The following is a 21,120-nucleotide window of genomic DNA, read 5'->3' as shown; positions in this document are numbered from 1 at the left end:
TCCCAGGCAGGGACAGACTTCTCCCGTTTCCTAGACATGGGCACCTCGCTCACAGAAGAGGACACCGGGCAGAGGATCCTGTCCAGCCCACTCCAATTCCCTGACAATGACTCTGCTTAACCCAATTTTAGCCAGGTTACCCTGAACCTTCTCCCCAGTAAGGCCCATGCGTGTACTTCCTCCTGGAATCCCATCTTAGCAAGAACCCTAAGTCAGTTTATCAAGAGTTCCCTACTCTTGGTATCTGATCAAACCCCTCATCCCACTCTCTCCCCCAGGTGACATCCCATCACCCTGACTTGCATCCAGTTATAAACGTATTAGTTTGATTCAGCCAGAATCCCCTCAGACCTGATGTCTCCTCTTCCTAATTTTCTAACCAATACCTACGCCGTCCCCCTCCCACCCCAATCCTTGGTCATAAATCCCCACCTGTTCTGGTTGTATTTGAGAACTGAGTTCAGCTGCTCCGTTCCACCCTGGGGTCATCCTTCCCCTGTTGCAACAGTTTTCTGAGTAAAATCTGCTTTCACCGCTTTAACTTCCGTCCAGCTCTGGTTTACCGTGGGAACCTCCCCACCCTTGCACCTTTGGTCCACTTTACCCTGCCCTTCTCCCCACAACTTGAATGGACATTAGTCTTGATGCCTCCCCTCCCTTGTCCTGGAGGACGCTCTCTGCACACTTCCAGGCCGACTTGTTCCTCCTTCCATCCCAAGACCTGGGGCTGACTTCAGTGTTGCCTCCAGAACACTTGCTGGCTCCCCAGCCCGCCCCTTCTTCCTCTCCATTAGACGTGGACTCACCTTCAGCCCCGCTTTCTTCCCGGAACTTGGGAGGCCTTTAGCCCCGCCCCTCACACTTCCGGCCCGACCCTCCCCCTCTACGTTGGGTGTGAGCCCCAGCTCGCCCCGCCCCTCCCGCCCCTCCCCCACTTCCGGTCTGCCCCATGCGTGGTCGCCTTCCTGGCGAGGCATGGCTCCCTCCCGGTCTGCGACGTCGCCCACACACATGCTGGGGCCCCGCAGCCTGACGGCCCCGGACCGACGCCTCCACCTGCCCAGCCAGACCGCCGAGGGCTCCCTTCCGCCGCCCGGGCTTCGCCTGCAGCCCCGCGCTGGCCGGCCAAGATGGCCGCCGCCCGCGAGGTCGGGCGCGGCGCGGCGCGGGGGTGTCTGGGAGTTGTAGTTCGGGCCGGCGCGCTGACGCACTTCACCGCGGGCCGACGGGCGCCATTGTACGCCGCGCGCGGGGTGAGTGTGGCGCGAAATCCACGCCCGTCGGGGACTGTGTTCCAGGGCCGGTAGCCGGGCGCTCCCGACCGCGGCCCCTACCCTGTCAAGCGCAGGAGCCCAGAGCCAGCCTTGCCTGCCGTCCTTCCGCCGTGCGGCCGGAAGGGGCAGTAGGAGTCGGGGACTCGGGGCCCAGAGGACGCAGGGCGGGCCGACCTCCTCCGGGCGCGTGCAGGGCGGGGAGGTGGCCGCTTTCCTCTGGGTAAGGAGGGTGGGACACTGGCCCTCTGGGTGTGTTCGAGAGCAGGTGGAGAAACCCCTTCAGGGCATCTTCCGAGGTGGAGGGACGGACCTGTCATTTCCAGTTGATGGGGGCGGGTGGGGGCCTCCGCGTAGCCCTCACGCCCCTCCCACCTCCCTTATTCGACCTTCTCAGGACTCTGCCCACTGCCCCGAGACACGTCGAGGAAGAGGAAGGTATGGCCTCCGGGCTTCCGACGGCCTGGTTTCCTGTGAGTAGAGGCTTTGTGAGTTTCTGAGTCTACCCCTGAGTCTGGGAGCAGGGGGAGCCGGGTGGTGGTGGTGGGACACGTTCTCCTCTGAGATGTCCCTGGGCCACGCAGCATCTCGGGGAAGGGAGGGGAGGGGAGGAGGGCTGGCTGGGAAGGAGAGACCCTAGAGGGTGGAGAAACAGCAAGTTGCTTAGCTTTCCAAGGGGACGGTTAGAATACAGGTCAAATTAACGGGGATTCTAACTTATCCTTTAAACAGGGGTGTTGGGGGGAGGAAGGTATTGACTGGTCTAAGCAGCGTCAGGCTTAGATTTCAACAGCGACTTTGGCATTCAAGCTTAGTCACTGGGCAATATGAGAGAGAAGGATGGCTCCTTGACAGGTGGAGTAGAAGTCGAATGGGCAGCTGCCGGGGCAGGGCGGGGCTGCAGGCTGGGAGGTGATGATTCAACCCTCTCAGTTCCTTAGCAGGAGGCACACATACTGACACCAGTGTTGAAATTCCCAGGTTAAAAAGAAATGGAGAGGTTTTCAGAGAATGAAGAACCTTATTCTCTGAAATGGCCTCATGGGTTGTCCTCCTTGCTGTGACTGAATAGGGTCAAGCTTGGGTTTGCTCAGGTCCTGACAGACGCAGGAATTCATGAGACACCTGGAATGCTCTCAGCTCATCTTGCTGACTGTTCCTGCACGTGCTCAGTCAGCCTCCCCCTCCTGTCAGCATGGGTGACAGCAGGCCCTGGCTGAACAGGCACCTGTGGGTTTTAGGAACCAGTGATCTTTGAAGATGTGACCCTGGGTTTTAACCCGGAGGAGTGGGAAATGCTGGACCTCGAACAGAAGTCCCTGTACAGGGAGGTCATGCTGGAGAACTACAGGAACCTGGTCTCAGTGGGTAAGGATGGTTTCTGTGTCAATAAAGATCTGCGCTTTGCAGCACGAATGTGGTGCCTCTGAAGTGTGTGTCTGCTTGGGCTCAGCCTGCAGGGATCCGAGTTCAAGTGTCAAGGCCCTGAAGCCTGAGGGAGAGGGCTTTACCTTGTACCCACAGGAAAAGGGCAACTTCACGTGGAACTTCTGAAGTTTTACCTAGTCTATCCCAGGGGTCTATCCCAGGGAGGTGGGTCTGTCAGGGATATTTTCAGCTGCTGGAGTGGATGTTTACTGTTTTTGTAACAAGAATTCCAAAGAATGTGGTGTCAGTGTCTCACAGCTCAGGACTATCATCAGAGACCCTGATCCCTTCCACCTCTCTGTGGTTAATGTGAAGTTTCCCATTCTTAGGTTGGTAGATGCATGACTGTGATGCCAAGCACCATGTCCATGTTCCAGGCATGAGGAAAGAAGGGGAGGGGGCAGCCCTAGATAGTTCTCTTTTTACAGCTGTCACATTTACTGAGAAAGAAAAAGGCCTGAGTCCCCCAGCTGACAAACTTCCCTTTGTGTCTTGCTGGCCAGAACCGGGGCCCACTGCCTCTTTCACTGGCAGGGGAGTCCAGGAAAGCAAGCAGCTGGCAAAGGGGATGGGTGAGGTTATCAGCAAGGCCCTGGACCAGAAGTCCTGCCTAGCTGGGGAGACCATAGGGACAGCGCTGCTACAGCGGACACAGACCCCCAAGCCCTGTCTCTTTTCCCTTGGGCAGAACATCAGCTTTCCAAGCCAGATGTGGTATCTCAGTTAGAGGAGGAGGAAGAGCTGTGGTCGGTGGAGAGAGGAATTCCTCAAGACACCTCTTCAGGTGAGATCCAGGCACATGGGAGTCCTGGCAGGGAACGGGCTGACTGGTTAGTCAGGAACTAGTATCTTAGAAAAGGAGGGGGATGGGAAAGCCCCTGGCGGGGTGATGTGGTGGCAGCTGTGGACTCTGAATCAGGGCTGTACACTTGGTTGAACGCGAACCTGTTGCTGGTGCCAGATTGGCAGAAGGGGCTCCCTCACCCTGCTTCACTCATTGTCTACTGCCCTTCTCTCACAGAATCACCAGTAAGTGGTGTGTTGCTGACCAGATTTTGTAAATATGTTTACACTCGTGGGTATACGTTTATGATATGGGTGTGTTACCAGACTCAGAGTCAGGTCTGCTTTGTTCATTTTAACAAATGTAGCTTAATCCACATTTGATGTTTTCCTCTTGATGGACATTCAAGTTGCGGGAAAAAAAACTTCCTCGCATCCATTGTTTTGCACATTCAGGATGGTTTTTTGTCAGTAGGATTTCTAGACATTGAACTTGGAATCAACCAAGTTTAAGTGATAAAAAAATCTGGTAGCAAGGAACTGCTGTCTGAAATCCTCTAAAATACATCTAGCTGCGCAAGAACGGCAGCTCATTTCCTCTGCTTAAGACGCCAGTGACTTTAAGCCCTCTTTTTGGGTTTGCAGATCTGATGGGAAAAGATATGTTCAGTTTAGTTCACATTTCCCTCTTGAAGTTACATGTATTTTCATAATTTTCTGTTCATTTGTATTTTTTCCTTGTGAGTTTATGTTTTTCTCCCCTTTTTTGTGTGTGTGGGGGGATTCTGTATACTATATATTATGGATCTTGATACTGCAAATACCAGACCAACATATATCTTCTATCTTTAGTCTCCATTAAGATGTTTTATGATTTCAGGTGTTTTTCCTTTCAAATCTGTCTCCATTCCTATTCTAGGTTTAACGTCATACATAGGCAGAGCGCCCAGATACTTTCTTGTATTCTGATATTCTTTTGAATGTGTTTTCGGTTTGGTTGTTCCATTTAACTGGACTTTCCTCATGTGTAAGGTGTGGGGCCCAATTTTCCATACCTTTTTCTGTTCTGATTATTGGAAATGCCATTTTTCTCACGGACTTAACTCCCGTAGTTAGCATCGTGTGCAGGCCTTCTTGGCCCCTTAAGCTCCTTTGGTTTGTCTCTGACTAAACACCACACTGCTGTGCTTACTGTGGTGTTATAACAAACTTGGGTAAATGGTAGTTCCTCTCGTTATTAAAAAAAAAAAAAAAGACACACCTATTTAGTTCTCAACCAGTTGAGAACACTTACCATCAGCTTGTCAGGGTTTATGGAGAAAATTCTGTTAGAATGTGTATTACATTAAATTGGACTTAGAAATTCCTTGATGCAGCAGAACTGGTCTCAGATGTACAAAGGGGTCTGCTCACCTCAGTGCCCTTCAGGACTTCTAGGTGCTGTGGGGCATTCACTGTAGGTGCAGTTAACCGGCCCAGCTTAATCCGCTCTTGCAGTCTTGCATAGCTGTTGCAGAGGGATCTGTCATACTGCTAAATTCCCTTATTATTTGTAACCGTTCTGTTAGATTCTCATTAATTTTCTCAGTACAAAGTCATTTAATTGGCAAGTGTAAATGTGGGGGCAGTTATACTATTATGTTACTTCTTTTGCACAGTCATGTAATTACACTCATCATAGCTGGTACTTCCAAAACCCTGAGCTGAGTGTGAAGATTCGAGTGTCTTTGAAACTTAAAATGGGAAAGTTTCGGGGTTTTGACAAGCATGCTGGAATCTGCTGATTCAAGTCAACTTTGACCAGATAGACACAGTCGTCTCACCCTTTCTAATAACGAGAGTTAGTAGTAGCCTCAGTTTACTCCCTCCCGAGCCCTCCAAGGTGATCGTGGGAATTTTCTCATTTGAAAAGTTAACAGTGACGTAATCCTAGAAATGCCCTTGTTGTAATATGTTGCTGGCGTCTGTCAACTTACTTTTTAGAATTTCTCCGTCAGTATTCATAAATTAGGTGGGGGGGGGCTGGTGGGCTTTTTCTTCCTGTGATCTTTGGACCCTTCGATACCAGAGTGTGCTGACTTGGTAAAGAAAACTGGGTGTCCTCCCTTCCTTTGTTCTCTGTGCTCTGACGCAGGTGACTGGAACCACCTGCTTTTGCAGCCTTCAGCTGTGAAAGCTACACCTGGCCCCACCTTCGATGATGACCTGTCCATCACAGCATAGAGTCTCCATGACTCTTTGGCCCCTTTTTCTGGACTCCCATGTTTCAGCTTGATGGCTCAACATGAGTATTTTCCTTTCTGGAATTTAAGTCCTGTGTCCTGTGTGGACAGACTTTACAGCCATGCACTTCTGGATGATCTAGTAGTTTCCTAAATCTTGCTCGTGGGGGGCTGTGGGCGCCTGTGGTTCTGCATGTGTCAGGAGAGTTAGCTTGACAGGTGACAGGAGATTCAAGGGTGGTGCCCCAGAGACCACGTGCAGGTGGCTCATGAGGCCTGCAGGCCGGCCTGAGGTGAAGGCACCTAACACGTCTGCCGTGTCACAAAGAATACTTCAAGCGTTGTTTCCCTCCACTGCCTCCCCTTCTCTTAACTCAGATATTTGTATAAAAAGGGGGGAAAATACGCACTTTGGTAGTAAGCCGAACACCTAACACAACCCCTGCCTTGTAGACCCCGTAGTCTGGGAGGTGACAGCTTCCACGGACAAGCTACACAGATGAGCCCGTGTAAACGAGATAAACAGTGGTGAGTTCTGAGAAAGGACGTGGTGTAAAGCAGGGGCAGCGGGGAGGCAGTCTCGAGGAGGTGGTTAGGGGACACTGGGTGCGAGCTAAGCCGACTCCTGAAGAAGAAGTCTGCAGACATGTAAGGGTAGTGGTGAGAACGTCAGTGCAGAAACACCGCTTGGGGTGATGCAAGAAGGGAGCCAGAGCAGGCTCGGCACATTCAGGGCAAGGAGTCCCCCCCGGGCGCACAGGGCCTCTCTGTGAGGGAAGTTCGACTTCATCGAGCAGGTGTGTGGTGTGCTTTTCACAGCACGCTGGCTGTGAAGGTGGACGGGCTAGGGGGAAGCAGGTGGGGCCTGGGGAGGAGGTGGCAACACCTGGTCTGAGGGCAGTAGCGTTGCTGCCCAGCTTCTCCCCATTCGTAGGTGGGTTCCGTGAGGCTATTTGAGTAATTGACCCAAGAACGCAAAGGAAAGGAGTCTGCCAAGAACTGCCCAGAGGTGAAGGCTTCCAGGGATGTCCCGTGACTGTTCTTTGTAATGTATTTACTATATACATTCTTTTTTTTTTGTCCCAGTAATTCATTCTTCAAATACAATAAAGAAGAGATACTACTACTTCTGAATTTCTGGCATTAGTCAGTGACATGGGAAGTCTGGTAAAGGCATAGACTTTTGAAGGGTGCAAACAGGTTTTCTTTGTTTTTTATCTTTATGTGGAAATAATTTTAAGCAGTTACACGAACAGTACAAAGAACTACCTAGGAGCTTTCACTTAGATTCTTGACTGATTCTGCTAATGAAGTAGGAATGAGGGGAGTTAGAAACACCCAAGGAGAGGTCCGTGCAGCCAGTTGAATGCACCTGTCTGACATAAATCACGGGGACCACAGGTGTTTGGAACAGCTGCATTACTCTTAGATAAAACAGCTGTCTCTGCTGTGGTCTTTTTCTCCGGCATGCGTGTAGCTGAGCCCCTACTTAGTGCAGAGAACTGGGACTGAAAGAAAGTTAGGCCTCTGGTGCAGCTCAGCTGGCAGGTGTCTCCAGCTTTCCATGACAGCAAAAATGGCACGTAGGCATTGGTTTAAATAGAAGGGAAACTGGGCAAATGCTTAAGAAATGGTATTCATCTTCAAGCAGGCACTAATTTGAAAAGATGCTGTGAAGATAAGGAATGTGGAGAAATATTTGCTGGTATTCAAATCTTCAGCCTTCTCAGTTTTCTTTAAAGAAAGCATTGCCATGTGTGGTTGGGGTGGAAAGCTCGAGACATAATCTAGATGTACTCGTTAGGACAGCAATGGAGTGAAGACACTATTTTGAAGGTCATGATTATAGGAAAGCCTGAAGGACACTTAACTTTTCTGACTTGTCCAGAATTTAAGCAGGAGATGAGCCCTGCAAATATGAATGTGGCAACTTTCAAATTAGCACAGACATTAGTAAAAAAAATAACTTGTGCAAGAAGATTGTTTTGTTGGGAGAAAGAGAAGGGAATTCTTCTCAAGATTTCATCCTTTGTGTAGTCTTAGAGGACTGGCACCGGCTGTAAAGCAAACGTGTTGGTGATGTAGGAAATCCGTTGTCTTACACAAAGGATGACTTTCAAAAACAAGACTGAATAAATGTTTAGTGTGAGAAAGCCTGTTTTCAGCTCAGCCTTTAAGAGAAGGCTCACACAGGAGATGTACACGCAGAGACCCGGAATAGGTCCTTTTCATGAGTTTTTAACGTGAGAACTCAAACAGGGAAATCCCAGGGATATGGTCATAGCAGGAACAGCTTCTGACCTGATACAGTCCGACTTGAGAGAATTCATACTGGACAAGAAATTCCAGTTGTATTCAATTTGTAAAAGTTACACCAGATAGTTACATCTGAGAACTCTGCAATCACAGGAACATGACTGCTATGGAAGTTTCACGAATAGCTCTTTTCAGCATCACACGTGTCACACTGCAAGATGTCAGAGAATGTAATCAGTGTTAAGAAGGCTTCAGGAGTCACAGAACCCACTGAAGAAGCCATTCAGTAGGAGTCCTCACCGCGTTCAGCATCAGAGGACTCATATGAGAGCTGACTCTCGATGTAATCTATGGGGGCACGTCATTAGCCTCAGCCCTCACCTTACTTGACAGAACATTAGAAAAGCTTCCACTGCAGAGACCCACACTGAACAGTAAGGATGAACAGATGTCTCAGCCTGTTTCTACACCAGTTAGGTCACAAAGTGGGCAAACTACACAATACTGCTCCATAAGGATGGGCATCCATGGGGGTTGTTTCAGGACCCCAACAGATACCAAGATCTGTGAGTGCCCAAGTCCCTCATGTGAAGTGGTGTAGTACAGTCAGATATTAGAGACCAGCTGTACAAACATAGCAGAACAGGTCCTGTTTTTCTGTTGTGGGTTCTGTTTTCTGACCTGGCTGGAACAAATCTCACGTAGCCTGGGTGAGAGCAGGCATTCTCATTTCAGTTTCCCTTCGATGTTCCCAGTTAAGACAGTGAGTGAATTTCTAGCTCAGGAAACTGCTGAGTGAATAAATGGTTGAAAAAATTTCAAGAGACAAGAGGACATCTTCAAAGAGGAGGCTCTGGAGTCTAGCCCAGGCTCTGAGACAAGAGGGTAGACAAGGGATGATAAAGGGAAATCTTGAGATAATGCTTCAAGGAACTTTGAAAGGGTCACAGCCTTGGGGACTGAGTAAAGAGTAGAATCTTGAGTGACTTATCAAACATGTTTTGGCAGGAATCCAATCTATCAGGGTGCAGTCACGTATGGTGCAGTCTTTATTCAGGAATACTTTGTTCTCTGTCACCATCCATATATTTGCTCCCTAGGACCCATGTAATCTTATCCCTTGATCTGTGGACCACTCTCCCTGGTGTCTGGATATAGTCCCTGGAGTAATTTCAAGGCCTGAAATGCTTTAACTCTTAATTGAATAAGAAGGAAAATAAATGAACTAAGTATTTGATTCAAACATTTGAGGGGGGGAAATACAAAAATCCTGAGAAAAATGATCAAATAAAAGCAGGAATAAATGAGTCAGAAATGAAGAAGAAAAAAAGAATCCCAGAGCTCATTTTCTGGATAGACAGAATACAAAACCAGCTTTGATTAGAGAATAAATAAAATATGTTCCAACTTTCTGTTAAAGGACAGTTTTCGTGGAACAGGAGCTATTCAAAATGACAGAACACAGGGTTCTATGTTAACAGGTTCTTTCTACAAAGTATAATAGCATTGTTCTCCCCAAAGCACAAAATGAGAGAAATACTGAAAAGGAAAAATTATCTGTAGCTCATTAACAATTAATACTTTGTTTAAACAAAAAGCAAATCCTTTAAAATAGTTAAATAAAATTGAGCAGCTGCACGAGATTACAAAAGACAGAAATTAACAGCTTTAGTTTATACCAGGACTAACCAATTTAACACAGATGAAGGAAAGACTTTGTTAACAATACTTTTTTGAAATAGAACCTAAGAATAAATTGTTACGGAATGTGCAGGCTCTTTTAGAAGAAAGTTACGTTCGAGGGCGTGGAAGACTTGAGTAAGTAGAAGCAGTGACTTCTTTTAAGGGCTTAAAAAGGCTAGAGTATATGGAGCCCCTTAAGGCCTGCAATCATCCAGCCAGCAGCCTCCAGGGAAATGCTACTGGAGCATTGTCACCTATGAATGCAAGTCCCTGACCTGGCTGGTCTGAGAAGAAGCAGGTAGGGGTGTAACCACGTGTCCTCTTACCCCTTGGCGGGCTTGGGCTCCCAAGTGAAAGACGGGAACTTTGTAGCAGCACCCATACTCCTGTGCTGACAGGTGGGACACAATTACAGTGCCATTGAGATTTCCTGGAATTTGAATTTTCCTGGTAGATTTAGACAGAAGGCTAAAAGGCCCCAGTGTCTTGTGAACTGTTCACCAAGGCATTTAGAAGCTGTGTTGTCAACAAATATTGCTTGAGCACCTGCCAAGATGCCAGGCACCATTGCAGGGGTGAGTCACCACGATGAACAAGGTGGAAGGGCCCCAGGCACTGGCCTGCATTCATTCCAGAGCAGCTGCTAGCATGTGTGGATGACTGAATGTAAACCACCTAACATGAACTTACCAGTCCAGTTCTTCAGTCGCACTGGCCATCTTTCAGATGTTCACCGGTCACCTCCAGCTAATGGCTATTGTGTTGGACAGTGCAGATCTAGAACATTTCCTTCAGAGAAACTTCCACTGGGCACTGCTGTTCTAGGGAAGGTGGAGAGAGAATTACTGAACCAGGTACTTGGAGATGCAATCAGTGCTATGAAGAAAAATAAAGCAATGGGGTATCTCTAGGGGAGTGGGGAAACATGGATGGGCAGAAGACAGCTATGAGGTGACGACATCTGAGCTGTGAGCTGGAGGAGGGCAGGGAGGACCAGGTGAAGGAGTTAGGAAATCTGTCAGACAGGCAGGTGGCAAGTACACTAATCTCTGGACGAGACACTTGGGCTGTTGGAGGACACGTAGGATGGTGGCTGTGGGAAGCCCTCTCTGGTGTGAAGGGCATAAAAGAACAGGGTTTGGATCCCAGCTGCTACCTTCCCCAGTGTGTGGCCTTGGGCAGGGGTCCCAGCCTTGCCCATCAGTATGGACTTCTTTTGTGTAAAGGTTGGATGCGGTGGCTTAGTGGGGTGTGGTGATGTGAAAGCCCGGGTCCTGGGGGCCTTTCTGAAATGGTGGCTACCACTACTGATTCAAAGACTTTGGCTGATGGAAAGATGATTGCCAGCGGCTTTGGCAGACCCTCCCCTCAGCCTGGCTTAGGAGTTTTGGGTGTGCGTCTCGGTGGTCCAGGGCAGGGGAGAGGGGACACGTTTGAAGGCTGCTCAGCAGAGGAGAGGAGTGCATGATGGGGAAGGGAGGAGACAGGGTGGAGAGCCAGGGCCTCCTGGAAGAGGAGGAAGAAGGACAGGGGAGAGTGCAGTGCAGCAGGGATGAGGGGAGCCGACCCTGCCCCAGCAAGCTGGTGAAAGGTCACTGTAATTGGTTACTGCTGTACTTGTGGACGGTAGCCCTAGTGTACCTGGTTAGTCCATCAGCGCTCACTAGGAAACTGAGCACTATGAGGGAGAGTCTACCTGGAAGGGAGGGAGCAAAGACAACATGAGGGAAGAAAACAGCTCCCATCAGCCTTTACTACATGCTGTGGGCCCCTGAGCACTTCGGGTGACGAAACTGAGGCCTAGAAGGATTAAGCCCCTCGCCCAAAGGCTCAGTTAATTTGTGTAACAGCCTGCTAGCTGGACAGGAAGTTACAGGTGAGGGGACTAAATGGCCCAAATTCCCTGCCGGGTTATTCAGCTGGTGGGTTGAAAGCTGGCCCTTCAAGCTGCAGCTGATCAATTTTTGCAGCCCCAGGCAGGTGGGTCAGTCAGACCTGCCCCAGTAAGTTGAAGATCCAGTTTCTTGCCAGCTGATGAACCTAGCTTTCATTTTTCTCTCAAGTGGGTGAATACTTTTCTGGAACAGACAGCAGTGAGGATTACCTTAGGGGCTCGGGGAGTGGTCCATGAGAGGAGAGAGGACTGAGTTGCTTAGAACGACACTTACCACGGGCTTCCAGGCTTGTGGCCGTGTGGCATAGCACCCAGTAGGTGCTTTATGATAACTGCAGAACCAGTGTCCACCTAAAGGGCTGCTACAGCAGGGAGAGCTCAGTGTGGGATACACTGGGCTTTTAGTGCCCAAAAGATCTGCAGAGCTCCGACATCCAAACCCAGACACGCTGTACTGATTAAAACAGTGCATTAACATTTGTTGAGTGAGCATTCAGTGCAAGATTTTGAGAAAGGACCTGGTACCCCCAAGAACAAGAAGAACTAAATATGTGACCAAGATTAAAGAAGAAGTATTTAGAAATAAGTGAGAGTAGTGGGGATAAACTGAAATAAACAGAACCCAACTTTTTTTTTTGAGGGATAAAGCACTGAATGAAAATAACTAACCAAAAAAGTACACAACGGAAATTTCAGAAACTAAAAAGCTATGAAGCAGTATGGAGAATCATTTTTAAGTGTCATGCATGATTGCTCAGAATGGTGCCTATGGCCGAGCAGGGAGTCTCTAGGGAGCCCCCCACATATCCCATATCAGGGTTCTTTCTCAGGCCAGTGCTTCTGGGACTCCGGGAAATTCCTATCCCTGGCTTCCGGAGTTACCCTTGGAGGGAAGTTTCACTCCTTAAGAGCTGTAATTGAAAGAAAAGTGAACTATGCTTTCAAATCAAGATTGGCGCGGGGAGGTGGGGTGGAGGGGTGCGGGGGAGCAGATAAACCTCCAGAAATCCCAAGCAACAGTAAGCAATGAAATGCTCAAGATACTGGCAGATATGAATTGGGACAGGCAAGCCCTCCAGTGACTAATTGAAAAGCTTTTTTGGGAGGGGCTAGGAGGAAGAGGTTGGAAATGGGATATCAGATCCCTGTCATGATTTTTATCAAGGAAAAAGTTGTCTTAAACGCAGGAAAGGAGTGACTGGCGGCGGCCGAGTACTGACAGCATGGCCCAGGACCCGTTTTTCAACCCTGGAGCGCCCAAGGCCAGTAGCGGGGCAGCCCCACCCGGCGCAGGGCGACTTCTGACCCCGAGCTGACTCACTCCTCGGATCGCGCGCCAGCAACGGGCGACACTCGTGAGGTCCGTGGAGGCCGCCGCCGAGCCGAGGTTTGTCATCAGGAAGCTCGGAGAAGGGAAAACAAGTCCTAAGGAGACAAGGGAAGATGGAGGGGCGAGGAACGAAAGCTCGGGAATCGGGGGTTCGTAGCTCTCGGAGAAAGCGGCCGCGCTCCCCCGCCCCGCGTCGCCCACGGGAAAGACCTGCAGATCGGGAAGGGTTGTGTGGAGGCTCTGGCGCCGCCCCAGGATGCGTCCGCGGCGCGAGGGAGTTGGAGGGGTACAGCGAGTGGACGGAGCCGGAGCAGAGAGCCCCGTTGCTCCCCGAGCGGCCGCCCTCCCGCCAAGGGCCTGAAGCTGACTGAAAGCCGCGACATGGCGGCGCCGGAAGTTCTCGGTGCGGAGGCTCCTGGGAGTTGTAGTGCGCCGAGTGCGTGACGCGCTTCCGCCCGGGCCGGAAGTCGTGGCTGTGGGGAGGGTGGCACGTCTGGCCGCTTCGCGGTAGGGAGAAGGCGGCGGGGCCGACCCGGGGGTCCGCTGTGGCCGCGGACTACGCGGAAGCCGGCTCCCTGGGCCCAGCCCCCGGCGCTGTCTGAGGAGTGCGCCGGCTGGCAGATGTGACAGATGCTTGGGAAGCCGCCGAGGCTACGAAAACCCGCTGACTCATACCACTTCCTGAACTTTTTTTTTTTTTTTTTAATGCAGCCCCAGTTGCTCCACGGTGGTGTAACTGGGCAGTTGCTCGGGTGCCCCAGTTGTAGAAAGCCAAACTGATAAGGAGCGTTTGCAGCAAATTCAGGGTTTATTTCTGGGAGAGAAGTCTCAGATCCACTCCAACTTGGTCTTTGAGTTAAGGGATTTTTAAAGCGGGAAGAACAAAGAGGCTGGGGTTAATCTTCGTTTTGTGACATGTCTTAATTGTGGTTTCTGGTTTACGAGACTCTGACCAAGTGGGCCATGGCTGGGGGACTAGTTCTCTCATCTTACTCCAGAGGGATAACCTGAGTTTGCACTTTAACAGTGACACCAATAGTAGTAGTTATGGTCTTCTGACTGGTTGATTGGTGTTCAAGATAGCGCAAGATTGAGGTCAGAGGGGACAAGAAAGGGAATAAAGTTTTGGATACAGAAGTTAGTCATAAACTTGACAGTGGAACTCGGTTTTAGGGGGACTCATTTTCGGTCGTAGTTTCCTGTTCTGCTTCTTTTTACTTCATGTAGCAGGAATGTTCCTACATTGTCATAATCCCCCTAAAACCAATGTACTGATTTTTTAATACTTATATGGGACTCACAGTTTTCTTGATCTGTATTTTAATACTACCCGTGTTTTCCACTTTACTCCATCTTTCACCACATTGCTCAGGAAGTGAGTGTTGTGAAAATAAAGACAACTCAAATGAGGACAAGCGGGAGGCTATTTACAGAGCCGGGTCTAGCCAGGGGGTCAGCCACCATAATTGTGTTTGGTGGAGATCAAGGCAGGCTGGAAGTGGGAAGACTCATTGGAGGGTGAGGGGGAGGTTGTGATTGGAGATTCTTGGCTTGGTGTCAAAAGTGGGAAATTTGAAGTCATTACCATGTCCTGATGCTGGGCCTGTTGCCACAAAGGTTGTGGGTCAGAGTTATATTGTCATCTGTGGTCTGGCCTGTCTCTGAATATTCCTTCCTTGGGTAACTTGGAAGTCATCTGTCCTCTTCTCCAGACAGCTCCCCAATCATGCGTAGATTAACTTGGTGAATGTTCTGAGTTCATTCTGTAAATTTCTTTCCAGGCAAAACTGTGCTTGCCACTTACAAACTCAAACAGCAGGGGTGAAAGTGCAGGTTTGCTCTGCATGTCAGCCACTCCATTTCTGTTTTTATAAATGTAAATCTAACGAAGTAAATCCTAATCTGTGTTATTTACTTAAAAAAATTTTTTTTGAAGTGCTTAAGTCATTTAGAATTAGCGTTTCTTCTTGGAGTTGTAGAGAGCTTTCTTGTTTCCTGTTGCTTGTGTGCTCTATTTAGCATTTCAGGGATGTCCTGGAGTCCTATTCAGCAAATTCTTGCGTCAGGACCCAGAGTCCCCTCCTTTCCCAGACACCCTCGTTCCTGGCCCCACAGAGGTGGGGTCACACTCTGTTCCCCTTATGGCTACAGCATCACCGGTCTTACTGTCTCTTCTTTTTTTTTCCCCTGTGGTTTTTTGTTAAATTGAATTATAGTCAGTTTACAATGTTGTGTCAATTTCCAGAGTAGAGCACTATTTTTCAGTTATACATGAGCATACATATATTCATTGTCACATTCTTTTTCACTGAGAGCTACCACAAGATCTTCTATATATTTCCCTGTGCTATACAGTATAATCTTGTTTATCTATTCTACGTATGCCTCAGAATCTACAAATTTAGAACTCCCAGTCTGTCCCTTCCCACCGCCTTTTTTTTCCCTGTGTTGAGATATAATTTATATGCCATAAAGTTCACCGTTTGAAAGTGCACAACTCAGTGTGTTTTACTATATTCACAAGATTGTGCAACCATCACTATGATCTAATTTCAAAACATTTTCATCATCCCAAAAAGAAACTCTGTAGCTATTACCCATCACCCCCCATCCCCCTCAGTTCTCTCATCTAGAAACTGCTCATCTACTTTCTGTCTCTATGTTTGTCTATTTTGGGCATTTCATGGAAATAGAATCATATAATACAGCTTTTTGTGTCTGGTGTCTTTCGCTTAACATTGTCAGGGTTCATCTATGCTGTAGTACGTATCAAAACTTCATTGTTTTTTACTGCCAGATACTAATCTGTTGTGTGAGTAGACCATATTTTGTTTATCCATTTATCATTGGATGGACATTTGGATTGTTCTCCCTTTTTGGCAATTACTAATAGTGCTGCTGTGAACATTCTTGTACAAGTTTTTGTGTTGACAGGTGTTTTCAGTTCTCTTGGGTGTCTACCTACGAGTAGAATTCTTGGGTCATGATACAACTCTATGCTTAACTTTTTGAGGAGCTACTAGACTGTTTTGCAGAGCAGTGCAGCATTCTGTATTCTTCCTAACAGTGTGCGAGAGTTCCAGGTTTTTTCACATCTTCACCAACAGTTGTTACCAGTCATCAGTGAGTGGTCACCAAAGCCACCTTGTTGAGGATGAAGTGGTGTCTCACAGTGGTTTTGATTTGCATTTTTTTGGTGGCTAACGATGTTGAGCACCTTTTCACATGCTGTTGGCCATCTTTCTTGCTCTTCTTTTGACTTGCAGAGTGTCCTGAGGCTCACTTGGCCCCTCAGTTCGATCCTTTTCCTACTGGGAACCCCCTGATGAAGATTGAGGTTGTTGAAGTCCTCACACTGAACCAGGAGGTAGCTCGTCCCCGGAATGCCCAGATCCGGGCCCTCTATGCCGAAGATGAGGGCCTGAGCCCAGACGTCCTCAGGGAGCCCACTCAACAGGGGAACAAGCACCCAGCTGACCCTGAGGCTGCTCGCCAGAGGTTCCGGGGCTTCCACTTCGAGGAGGTGGCAGGGCCCCGTGAGGCCCTGGTCCATCTACGGGAGCTGTGCCACCAGTGGCTGCGGCCTGAGGTGCACTCCAAGGAGCAGATGGTGGAGCTGCTGGTGCTGGAGCAGTTCCTGGGCGCGCTGCCCAGGAAGCTCCGGTTGTGGGTGGAGTCGCAGCACCCCGGGGACTGCCAGGAGGCCGTAGCTCTGGTGGAGGATGTGACCTGGATGTCTGAGGAGGAAGGTGGGTGCAGGAGAGGGGTGGGACAGGGTACTCTGTGAGGGCATCCTGGCAGGGGCGAGGGTGCCCTCTCCATCTCAGCCTGCGTGTTCACTTCCTGCTGACGTACTGCCACTGCCCCTGGGTCAAGGGCTCTGAGCATGGTCTCATCCATGGGCCCCTCTGTGGAAATGGAAGGTCTGAGGTCCCACCTGAGAGCTACTGAAACTCTTGGGTGGCGCCTGGCACTGCATCTTTGAAGGAGACTACAGCATGTTTCTAATGGAAGCCAGTGGGCAGTGAGCCTCATTTTCATCCCTCGAGGGTCCCTGCCTCAGCCCCAGCCAATAGAAAACCCAATTTCAGTCGCCCTGGTGTACATATTTCTGGCCAGCTGTCTCACATCAGGCACGTGGTGGGGCTGTGGATATGGTGGTGACCGAGACAGACAGGACTCATGGCCTCAGAAGCCCAGCGAGCAGACAGAACAAGCTGCGAGTGTGGGCTGGCCCCAGGGGTCCCCGACAGTCAGTGCTGTCTGTGCTCTGCCCGAGGGTGGCCAGCCAACACCGCTGATCCCCCATGCTGACATCTTCCCCTAGCACGGCCTGCCCAGGGCCCCGCCGATTCTCCCCAGACCACAGTTCAGCAGGAGGACGATGTGGCCACTTGGCTGGCAAAGGCACTGCCTGAGGTGAGTGTGGGGTGTCATCCTTTCCTTCTCTGGTCCCAGCGTCCTCTGAGACCATGGTGTCACTGGAGTCAGGAACTCCAGAGACAGGAGCAGGAGGGGCCCAGTGTTCACAGACACTTGGGAGGCGGGGCAGCCCTGGGCCAGATGTGCAGAACATGGCTGGATCCCAGTTAGAACAGGAGAGACTTCGTCCTTCAGAAATGCAGACTTGGGTGTTTATGACTGAAACAAACTCAGTAGGACCGAGTACCACGATGTGATGCTGGAGACCTTCGGATGCCTGGGATTTACTTCAAAATAACCCAGAGGTGGGGTGTAGACGAAACAGGTCCAGCCCTGTCTTGCTGACCGTTGAAGCTTAGAGAACAGTTAAGTGATGGTGGGTAGGTGATCTCAGTCAGGGTTTACATCTGGCTCCAGCAGAGGAGTGACTTTATCAGCTTTCATGTAATGAGAGGTCTGGGGCAGGCTTCAGGCATAGCTCGATTCAGGGGCTCCAGCCTCTTCCTTCTCAAGTGGGCTCTGCCCTTCATGGGCAACGTGCCTCCCAAATCCAGGCAAAGGGCCAGGGGGGAGGCCTCTTCCTCCCAGAGTCCTGGTCAGCTCCTTGGAAAGGACTGATTATAGTGCAGTGTGAGTGGCCGCCCCACTCCCAGGCAACCCCTGTACCTGTGAGGAGGGACTGTTCTCAGAAGAGGGTATGCCCAGGGTGGGTGTGGCTGGCCTGGGGGGTGGAGGCAGTTTGTCTGTGGCACCTGTGAGTCCTTGTGAAGGTCGGGCTCTGCCTCCAGCCTGGGCCCAGACTCTGGTTTCATGAGAACAGACCTGCTGGACCTCTTACGAACCCTAGTCAGTGTTTTCAAACAAGACCCCAAGGCTGGGGCATCCCCAGCCCACAGAGCTCAGGTGGAATGTCCCCGCCAGCCTTTCTTCTGTCCCTGCCGAGATCTCCCTGACCCTCATGCTGACATACAAAGTGTGTGATGTTGCAGGAACCAGTGACCTTCCTGGATGTGGCTGTGGACTTCAGCAGGGAGGAGTGGGGGCTGCTGGACACAACGCAGAGGACCGAGTACCATGATGTGATGCTGGAGACATTTGGACACCTGGTCTCTGTGGGTAAGGCCCCTCCCCCTCTGGGACTGGGCTGCCATGGGGGCTCTGAGTCTGGGGTGCAGCTTCTCTGGGCCCGGCGTGAGGACTGGACACACCCTCGGGAGTCCCCTGCACCGTCCAGGGCCTTTAGCTAACACTGTGGACCTGGAGGGACGGGCTCTGCACGGACAGAGGCAGTTCAGGAGTGATTTGCTGTCAACCCGGAGGGTTAGAAGAACAGGACTCAGAGCTGAGACCACTCCCAGCGCTCGCCCAGTCCCTCTGTCACCTAGCTCAGGGCGCCTCTGCTGCTTCACTGCTCAGTCTCCCTCCCCGGGCGCAGGACTACCCTTGGGGCGGAGGAAACAGCTTCTGAGTATTTCAACGGTCAGCCTGCTTTAGGGCTTTCTCTCTGCAGTACCCACACCTTTCACATTCTTTCAGGGTGGGCGACTACCCTGGAAAGCAAGGAGTTAACTCCAAAACCCAACGTTCCTGAGGAAGAACCAGCCCTCCACCTGAAAGTGGAGGAATTCTCCGGGGAGGACACCAGGCCCCCCACCTCCACCTCCGAGGACGCTGCGCAGGCTGGGGCCCCAGAGGCCTTGGACATGGCTGCAAAACCTGTGGTGCTCGCTCAGGAAAAAACCCTCTCTCGGAAGCTGCCGCAGGGCGAACGCCCCAAAGCTCAGGCAAGCACAAGTCTCAACATGAGCCCTGTCTTCCTCCAGAAAGCCCTTCCGAGAAAACGCCTGTGTAGGCGCGGCCCCGGGCTCAAGAGGGGGAAGCTTCGTCATCAGGGCAGCGGCGGTGGTGGCCGGGCCAGGACCCGGGACAGCGGCAGGGCCAGGAGCCGGGACAGCGGTGGGGGAGGCCTCAGCCCCAGAGCCCAGCAGATCACATTCACCCGAGTCCACAAGGGGAGCCAGGCGTGCCGGTGCAGCGAGTGCGGCAAGACCTTCCGCAACCCCAGGTACTTCTCCGTGCACAAAAAGATCCACACGGGGGAGAAGCCCTATGTGTGCGGGGACTGTGGCAAGGCCTTCGTGCAGAGCTCCTCCCTCACGCAGCACCAGAGGGTGCACACAGGGGAGCGGCCTTTTGAGTGCCACGAGTGCGGGAGGACCTTCAACGACCGCTCAGCCATCTCGCAGCACCTGAGGACACACACCGGAGCCAAGCCCTACCCGTGCCGGGACTGCGGGAAGGCCTTCCGCCAGAGCTCCCACCTCATCCGGCACCAGAGGACCCACACAGGCGAGCGCCCCTACACCTGTAACAAGTGCGGGAAGGCCTTCACCCAGAGCTCGCACCTGATAGGGCATCAGAAGACACACAGCGGGCTGAGGTGCAGGAGGAAACAGCCCCCCTCTTAGCCCACCGGCCGCTGGGGGAGGAGACACCACCTGGCAGCCTGTTTCTGCCTTGTCAGGTGAGCTGGGCCTGGTTGGGTTCGAAACTAAACATAAAAAGCGACCAGTGATGATGTTCTCAAGAGCAAAGGACCACCGGGGGGACTGCCCTGCATTCAAGCCAGTAAGAAAACCAGCAGGAGTTACCGCTGAGGAAGACATCAGTCAGAAAACCAGATCTACTCTTTTGCTCAGTTGATTTGCTGTTCTAATTTGTCTGTTCACTTGGTCGTTCAAAGTGATGTTAGGGAAACCTGAAAATGCTTATCATGTAAGTTTCAAAAGCCAGGTACCAAAAAGTCTGTGCACTGATGATGTATTTGTGGTGAAAGTATTTATGTATAAGGACAAGGGCTAAAAGAGAATGTGGATAAATAAACTATGTTTCTGGAGTAGGATCTGTGTGTGTGTTTTCCACCTATTTAATTAAATATATTTTCACTAATGCCTTGATAATTCAAAAAAGAAATGTTAATGCAAAAAGGGCGAGGTTGTCAGGCCAGGTCTAGCAGGACCACAGCCCCTCTGGCCCAAGATTCCGAGGGAGTCTGGATGACTCCACCCCTTAGGGCGTCATTGAGGGAAGCTGGGGGAGCCGCTGGAGGCCTAGGGGCCACAGGCAAGCTGGAAGCTCCTGGGAATGCTGGCTGGCCTCACGGCCCCACTTCTGAGGGACTCCTTCCTGGCTGGATGTTCATCCCCCACTTAAGCAGCCAGGCAGCAGGACTGGATGTGTGTTTGATGCTACGTTCCACGGAGATAACGATAAAGTTAATTCTCCAGGTCCCTCAACTCCACTTTGCTCTCTGAGTTCTGCATAACATTTTAAGATGTTTCTTAAAATTCTGGATCAGATACTGAATGTAACGTTCAGCACATTCTGGCTGAGTGCGGCCTCAGCAGAGCCCCTGGGGTCACCCTGGTTCGGGTGAGGTGCAGTCACGCCTGGTGGGGTGAGCACCCACTCCTTTCCCTGCAGGAGGGAGCAGCCCTTGGAGGCCTGGCAGAGCCAGGAGGACAGGGGCCTGGGAAGGGAGGCCCCCCGCAGCCCTACTGCTTTTCTTGGATCAGGCACAGGGCCCCCAGCTGCTCCACCACGTTCAGTCGCTGCCACAGCCAGTTAGTGACTACACGAGATGAGCACGTCGGGGTGAAGAACTCGCCAGGGCTTCTGTTGCCTCCCGCTACGCCAGGTGCAGTTCTTTCCAGAGAGGGAGTTGTTTTCCCAGAGAACAAAAGCAGCTCTTCTCCAAGTCCTGGTGGTGTAGAGATGCTTGCTCCCTTGAGCAGTGGCTTCACTTCCCAGAATCCCACTGGGCTTGTGCTG

The 21,120-nt window shown here is 50.9% G+C and overlaps 1 protein-coding gene and 1 long non-coding RNA gene across 7 annotated transcripts; one reads left to right on the top strand and one right to left on the bottom strand.

Moving 5' to 3' along the window:
* Positions 1–967: 967 nt before the first annotated feature.
* On the top strand, positions 968–20,191 carry ZNF274 (zinc finger protein 274). 6 transcript variants are annotated; one of them, XM_032487445.1, is made up of 8 exons: positions 968–1,253; positions 1,669–1,744; positions 2,513–2,639; positions 3,388–3,483; positions 16,134–16,616; positions 17,195–17,286; positions 18,279–18,405; positions 18,826–20,191. In XM_032487445.1, exons 2-8 carry the CDS (start codon positions 1,712–1,714, stop codon positions 19,755–19,757), a joined length of 1,890 nt encoding a protein of 629 aa, XP_032343336.1. In that variant the 5' UTR covers positions 968–1,253; positions 1,669–1,711; the 3' UTR covers positions 19,758–20,191. The 6 variants fall into 6 exon arrangements, with proteins under 6 accessions (XP_032343336.1, XP_032343339.1, XP_032343337.1 ...); XM_032487446.1 differs by lacking the exon at positions 968–1,253 and adding an exon at positions 1,260–1,494; XM_014564903.2 differs by lacking the exon at positions 968–1,253 and having other exon boundaries at positions 1,509–1,744.
* Positions 9,631–13,215, bottom strand: LOC116665973. Its single transcript, XR_004322820.1, has 3 exons — positions 13,078–13,215; positions 11,812–12,962; positions 9,631–10,464 (listed from the first exon to the last, which is right to left on the bottom strand). It is a non-coding gene; the product is annotated as an uncharacterized LOC116665973 (long non-coding RNA).
* Positions 20,192–21,120: the final 929 nt, after the last annotated feature.

This window comes from Camelus ferus, chromosome 9 (assembly GCF_009834535.1).
Source record: "Camelus ferus isolate YT-003-E chromosome 9, BCGSAC_Cfer_1.0, whole genome shotgun sequence".
NCBI classification, from domain to species: Eukaryota; Metazoa; Chordata; class Mammalia; order Artiodactyla; family Camelidae; genus Camelus; species Camelus ferus.
Note: the sequence above shows the minus strand (reverse complement) of the source record. Positions and strands in the feature narration are given on the sequence as shown.